Source organism: Dipodomys spectabilis, unplaced genomic scaffold, assembly GCF_019054845.1.
Source record: "Dipodomys spectabilis isolate Male_0828 unplaced genomic scaffold, ASM1905484v1 ptg000085l, whole genome shotgun sequence".
Lineage (NCBI taxonomy): Eukaryota > Metazoa > Chordata > Mammalia > Rodentia > Heteromyidae > Dipodomys > Dipodomys spectabilis.
In genome coordinates, this window is record NW_024870762.1 from 6,900,703 (window position 1) to 6,908,357 (window position 7,655).

General features: G+C 36.0%; 1 protein-coding gene across 1 annotated transcript; it reads left to right on the plus strand.

The window, feature by feature from the left end:
- The first annotated feature begins 3,082 nt into the window (after nt 1–3,082).
- Nucleotides 3,083–4,030, plus strand: LOC122111189 (olfactory receptor 5V1). Its single transcript, XM_042683919.1, has one exon. It carries the CDS (start codon nt 3,083–3,085, stop codon nt 4,028–4,030), a length of 948 nt encoding a protein of 315 aa, XP_042539853.1.
- Nucleotides 4,031–7,655: the final 3,625 nt, after the last annotated feature.

Here is a 7,655-nt window from a genome sequence, read left to right on the forward strand (position 1 = left end):
ATCTGAGATGTTAAATTACAAACATTCATTTTTTTCTCTCTTAGGAATACTTAGCTTGTATGCTAAAATTTTATGGAAAAGTATGCGATTAAATAGATATGTGGCATATAGATGCTATCACTGAAATAAAAACGAATGACCCTAGAGTTCCCAAGATAGACAAGATATCGTTTTCAATTGAAAAGTAGCATTAAATCTGAGCTTGGATCCAGTAAGGATTGGCAGATAGAAATGGGGACAAGAAGAAAAATGTTTATTCAGGTCAAGTGGGTATAAATAATTAAAAACAAGAGGCATATTCTGCAACAGAAATGTATTCTTGTTTCAAGCCAAATGAAATTTAGTGTAGAGTAAGACACTAATTGCTTAAATTATTTATCACATGACAGTTTCATGGATGGGGAAAGGTATGATTTAAGTGAGGAAGAATGAACTCAAGGCATAGGAGACCTGAGTGGGCTCTTAGGTGACAAATCAAAAGCATCAGACTATTCCTAGGAGAAAGAGATTTACAAGGGTGATAGAGCTGAAAAATCCAGTATTTCCCTTGTCCCTAATGTGATACATAGACTGTCAACATCATGACTTAATGCTTTTGTTCATGATGGAAACATTTATCAGCAGGTTAAGTTATTTTTGTTCACGAGGAATGGTGGAGAAAGACAATTGGCATTCTTATATTTATAAAGAGTTATAGCAGTGGGGGGGGGGGAGATGGGAGAGGGCAGGGATGGGAAGGGGAAACAAAGGAGGCGGCAACAATGCTTGATGAAAAATATACTCATTACCTTGCTCATGTAATTGCAACCCCTCTGTATGGTATTTTCACAATGAAAAAGTTATTAATTAAAAAGAGAATGGAGAACTGGAAAAAAGAGCTATATTTGCACTACATTTTATTTTTATTAATTAATTTTTATTGTAAAAGTAATGTACAGAGGAGTTACAGTTACATGTTAGGTAATGAGTGCATTTCTTTATGAACAGTATCACTTCTTCCTTCATTTTCCCCCAATTTGTCCTTCTTGACCCTCCCCTCATAAGTTGTATGGTTCATTTTCAACATGGTGTGTAGTGAGTATCACTGCTGCATTTGTTCACCCCTTGTCCAACCATTTCTGTGCTCCTCCTTACCCTCCCCTCAACAGATAAACTTCCACACAAGAACAAAAGGTACAGAAATTAAAAACAGTGACAAAGAAGGGAATCCCCCCCCCCCCCGCCACAAAACAAAACAAAATCAAAACTCCAAAATAACAAAAAACCTTGTTTCCATTTCTTGGAGTTCATTTCAATAAACATCATTTTATATGATGATGTGCACATAGCTCTTGAGCCTTTGTGATCCTCTCCTAAGAATATCCTCCTTTAGTCTCACTGTGTGAATGTTTATTGAGTCCTGTTTAATTTATCATGTCCAAGTAAATTTTTTGGTCTTTTTCCATCCATTGTGTATACTTGCAAATTTATAGTCACATTCTGAGTCCTATAAATGAAGGAAACCATACAAGCTATGTTTCTTTGGGTCTGACTTTTTACTTAATATATTTTTTCTAAGTCTTTCCATTTCCTTAAGAATGGATCACACTACATTTATACTATACATGTGACTCAGTGCTTCTTTCATTTGTTCATACTATTATTTTGACCCCTCTAAGTCTTTTTCCAACTACTACGTGTAGAAAATTAATTTTTGAGATCTTAAAAACAAAACTTAATTCTGATCCCTTTATATGTTAATTGTTTATCTTAATTTGCCCCTCTTCCTTATTCTTCACCAAAAATTTAAAGATTTTCTAATTTCAATATCTTGATTAGCTAGTATTATTGGTATGAGCCACTGGTGTCCAGTAAAAATCATGCATTCTTAAATCATACATTCTAACCTTGAAAAGGAATGATCATTAGAATCTGAGATGTAGTTATCACTGGGGTGAAAGCAATCTGTAGGTTTTTAAAAAAATTACCTTAGGCCCCCCAAAATTTCTGTTTCACATAATGTCAGAATGACAGTTCTATTTTATTTCTAGGTCAAGCTGAATGCTCTGATGCTAAGAATCACTAATGGATTCCTTCTCACGTTTCATCCATTTCTGTAGCGTTAAGCCACATCTAATGAAATTTTTTGTAGTATTTAGACGAAAAAATACATATACATTTATATACACTGTCATGTTTCAGAATATTTATTACAACAGTAAGTTATCAAAAATTGATGATTAATAAAACCATATATACTTCTTCATTCTTATTTTGCTTGCCTAAGCATGGAAAAATTTGTTGGAGTAACATATATTAAGCCATTAGCAGAGGTTTTTTCCTCTGATGAATACCAACAATTATTATTTGAAATGTTTTTATTTTCCAAATGTTCTAAAACACAAAAAATATTGTAATCAAAAGGAAAAGAAAGCTGTGAACCCGTGGCTCATGCCTGTAATCCTAGCTACTCAGAAGGCTGAGATCTGAGGATCCCGGTTGAAAGCCAGCCTGGGCAAGAAAGTCCACGAGACTCTCATCTCCAATTAACCACCAGAAAACTGGAAGTGGTGCTGTGGCTCAAGTGGTAGAGCACTAGCCTTAAGCTTAAGAGCTGAGGGACAGTGCCCAGGCCCAGAGTTCAAGACCCAAGACAGACCAAAAAAAAAAAAAAAAAAAAAGGGAAGAAAAATTAAAGATGATAAGGAGAAAATGATAGCTTGAAAGAAGCCTTGTAGAATGAGAGCTTGTTGTAGAAACTATTCTGGAATGCACATCCACACATCACCAAGTGGACACAGCCATTAGGGACAGAGAATCTTAGGATTCATGGTACTCTTTCGGGGTCTTCTTTTTAACTAAAAATGGTCAGGCATTTGGCTTATGCATAAAGTATTTGTATATGTCTTGGACTGCAGGTATGGCTTATGGCTTTTTAAAAAATAAAATGATATGCTTATGTTTTGGTATCTGATGTGGATTTTTATGATTTTATTTGCAATCTTTTGTTTTCTTGTCTTGCAGACGATTGCTACTTCAGCATACAATTATTGTAATCTATGCTTCTCTTTACCCAATTCCCCAGAAGAAATCAGGCCACAACATGGAAGGAAAGAATCAAACAGCTTTATCTGAATTCATCATCTTGGGATTCTCCAACCTAAATGAATTACAGTTTTTATTATTCACTGTCTTCTTTCTGACTTATATATGTACGTTGGGAGGGAATATTTTCATCATTTTGGTGACCATGGCTGATCCACATCTACATACACCCATGTATTATTTCCTAGGGAACTTGGCCTTTCTTGATATCTGCTACACCACCACCAATGTCCCCCAAATGATGGTGCATCTTCTCTCAGAGAAGAAAAGCATTTCGTATGGAGGCTGTGTCACTCAACTTTTTGCATTCATTTTCTTTGTAGGATCAGAGTGTCTTTTGCTGGCAGCAATGGCCTATGATCGTTACATTGCAATCTGCAAACCTTTACACTATTCAGTCATCATGAACAAGGCCCTGTACAGCCAGCTAGCCACCTCATGTTGGACGGGTGGTTTGCTCAACTCAGTGGTGCACACAGTGCTGACATTCCGTCTGCCTTTCTGTGGCAACAACAAGATCAACTATTTTTTCTGTGACATCCCACCGTTGCTGGTCTTGTCTTGTGGGGACACTTCTGTCAATGAACTAGCATTGCTGTGCATTGGAGTGTTCATTGGTTGGACTCCTTTTCTGTGTATTGTCCTTTCCTACCTCTACATCATCACTACCATCTTGAGGATCCGCTCCGCCGAGGGGAGACGCAAAGCCTTTTCTACATGTGCTTCCCACCTACTCATTGTCCTTCTCTATTATGGCAGCGCCATCTTCACGTATGTACGGCCCATCTCATCTTACTCATTGGAGAAAGACAGACTGATCTCGGTATTGTACAGTGTTGTCACCCCTATGCTAAACCCCATAATCTACACTCTGAGGAATAAAGACATCAAAGAGGCTGCAAAGACTATTGGAAGAAAGTGGCAGCCACCGATCTGTGTTCAATAACCTTGTTAGATTAAGAACCAGCAGCTGTTCCTAGTCACGCTCAACTTAAATTCTCAATGTTGGGAGTCAGTCTGAAGCACTGGCACACCTTATGCAAGGTGTATATCTTTCTCTCTCTCTCTCTCTCTTTTTTGTCGGTCGTGGGGCTTAAACTCTGGGCCTGGGTGCTGTACCTCAGCTCTTCAGCTCAAGGCTAACGCTCTGCCGCTTGAGCCACAGCGCCACTTCCAGTTTTCTGGTGGTTTAGTGGAGATAAAAGTCTCATGGACTTTCCTGCTGGGGCTGGCCTTGAACCACGATCTCTGCCTCCTGAGTAGGTAGGATTACAGGCGTGAGCCACCGGCACCTGACCCAAGGTGTATATCTTATTGAGGTTTTATTTTTCTTGTGTCAGAAACATCAATGTTACTCTCTTTAGATGTTTTGTCCTTATTGATCCTGTTCTGTTCATGAATGCTCCCTCTGGAGATGGTGCCTGTATTTATGTAATATTTGCTTAAATAATTTCATTACTTGGTACTGTATTTCCTGCATGTAAAAAATTGTCTCCCTGGGTTTATCATGTTTCTTTATTCTCACTACTTAGATCATACTTTTGGACTTTTATTTATGTTCTTCTTAATAAAACATTATCATCAGTAAATTAAATTCATATCAGTTTGATTGTTCTTAAAAGAAATATAATCATTTATTGGGCTTGATTATTCTATTTTCATATATATGTATGAAGTTTTTAAATCATATTCAGCTCGAATTCACCCTTTTTCCCCCACCTTCCCTTCCCACTGGTTGTCAAACCCAGATAGTTCTGCTGTTTTATCCTTCACCTTATTCATTTCTTTAGTTGTAGATTAATCATATTAGAGAATATTATTCTGGTATATTTTACTTAATGTAATGGTTTTGAGTTCCATTTTGTGAGATACACATGCACATGAACATGCACACACAAAGAGAGAAGAGGAAGAAATATGTTCATAAGCATGAGAGGTAAGTAATTGATAAATGAATTGACAGATGAATGAGGATTGGGAAAGTTATAACCAAATGCTAGAGATACTGATTTCATCAAACCAATACAATAAATCCAGATATAATGAAAGTGGATGGATGAGTGCTCATGAGTTGCCTTAGTTAATAGGTATCATGGAAGGTCCTTATCTTTCAATATATATTTATTTATTTATTTATGGATCCAGTCATGGGCCCTGAACTCTGGGCCTGGGGGCTGTCCCTCAACTTTTCAGCTCAAGGCTAGCACTCTACCACTTGCGCCACAGCACCACTTCCGGCTTTTTTCTTTTTGCTTATGTGGTGCTGAGGAATCGAACCCTGGGCCTCAGGCATGCAAGGCAAGTGGTCTACCACTGAGCCACCTTCCCAGCCTCTTATCTTTCAATTTTAGAGGATAACTATTAGATGTAGTAATTGGTTGGTAAGTTATTTGGTCCTAGAGTGCTCCTTGCCTTTGAAGATTCTGTTGAAGGGTCTGCTGTTTATTGAGCAGTCTTTGTAAGTACCTTCGCATTTATCTCTCTCAGCTTCTAAGCGTTATTCTAGTTACCCATCCATTACACTGAGACAGAGAAGTCAAATTCCATTTATTAAAAACACTGTCGAATAGAGTAAAATAGTCTTGAAATATTTTACAAACTTATTAATCCCTCATCTTTGAACAATTCTATCAAATCAGTAAACCATGGCTCTAATTTTCAATTTATACTGGTATAAATGCTTGCTAAGAATAGAGATTTAGAATTTAACTTTGTGCTTAGGAGCAATTCCTCAACAGTGATTATGAATGTGACCAAATAAAGTTAGTTAACAATGTGGGAGCCAACTGGTTTTGTTTGTTGTTGTAAAAATAATAGTAAAAGTTCCCCCTTTCTAATGGATTCTATGAAAGTTGAATATACATTAATGATAGTATTTTACACATTTATAACAAATACCTATATTATACTTTAGTTAAATCAATCCTTTCATCGTGTTTTCATTACACATTCCCTTTACCCCTCAGGTATTTAACAGTTTTAGTGAGTTTTCTTATGCCATCATCATATACAGACACAATATACTGCAATATTATTTATGTTCCAATATTTTGTTATTATCCTTAGCTTCTTCCATACTCTCCAAAACAGTCCCAGTTACAGGCATGTAATATATTTGTATCTATGTAGCATGGGTCATTTCTTTTTATTCCTCTTTAGTAAGTACATAGAAGTTGGATTAATGGCTCATATGGTAGACAAATTATTTAAGTCCTACCAGAAATGGCTAAACTATTTTTCAAAGTGACTATGTGAAAATCGGTTATACATCATTCTTTGGTTAAGAGTCAGTTCAAATCTGTTTGGAATTATGTCTTCTTGTTAGTTGATTGTAAAAGTTTTATGTTCTAGATAATTTATTAATGGTATCATTCCTTTATAGCTTCATTTTCACACACGCTAACTATTGAAATCAGGTAATACCTATCTTTTAATTTTGACTCTAATTATTGGCCATGTAGATTATTTCTATTTCCAGATGACAAAGTGTGATGGGGATTTTATTGTAATTGCATTTAGTATTTCAGATTTTGGAGATTTGGTTGTTGAGTGTTCTGAGAAGTAAATGTGAAATTTTCTACTATTTTCAATAATATTTATAGTACTTAATGCATAGTTTTTTTTTCTTCAATCCTGGGCTGGAACTCCCTGGGTGCTGTCCCTGAGCTTTTACTTTTTTTCTTTCAAGGCTAGCACCCTACAACTTGACCTACAGCTCCATTTCCAGAATTTTTTGGTGGTGAATTAGAAATCAGAGTCTCATGGACTTCCTTGTCTAGGTTGGTTTAAAATCAAGCTCATCAGATCTCAGATTCCTAAGTATCTAGGGTTCCAGGTGTGTGCCATTGGAGTCAGGCCATAGTAGATAGGTTTTAAATAAAAATATATTACATTTTTAAAAAGAGAATATTCTTTCATGATACTTGATACTATTGAAAATACATGATTTTCCCTTTTATTTATATCCAGCAGTTATTACTCACTTTGACGATTGCATATTTAGTCCTAAATTACCCATTTCCTTTTTAGGTGTTTCCTTTTCTTTTTCTGTTTTTGTGTCTGTGTGTGCTTGTCCTGGGGCTTTATCTCAAGGCCTGGGTGATATCTGTTAGCTTTTTTGCTCCAGGCTAGCACTCAACCACTTGAGCCACATCTTCATTTCTTGCTTTTTGTGGTTAATTGGAGAATAGAATCTCATAGACTTTTTTTCCCTGGGTGGCTTTGAACTGTGATCCTTAGATCTCTGGCTCTTGAATAGCTATGATTACAGGCATGAGCCACTGGTATCCAGCTTATATTTTATTTCTTTACTGAGATGTCATAATACTGTTTTATAAATGCTTTGAATTACTTGTTCAAGAATTTTGTAATTGCTTTAAATTCTTTGTAAGACAATAACATCTTTATGTTTTCTCATTATTGGCATCTGTATATTTTACAATCTGAAAAGAAACATTGTTAGATTATTTTTTTCACATTTTTATTATTATATCTTTAAGTAGTTGGACAAATTCCCATTCTACAAAAACAGCCTATGAGTACAAGGTGTTGGACAACATTATTTACCCATC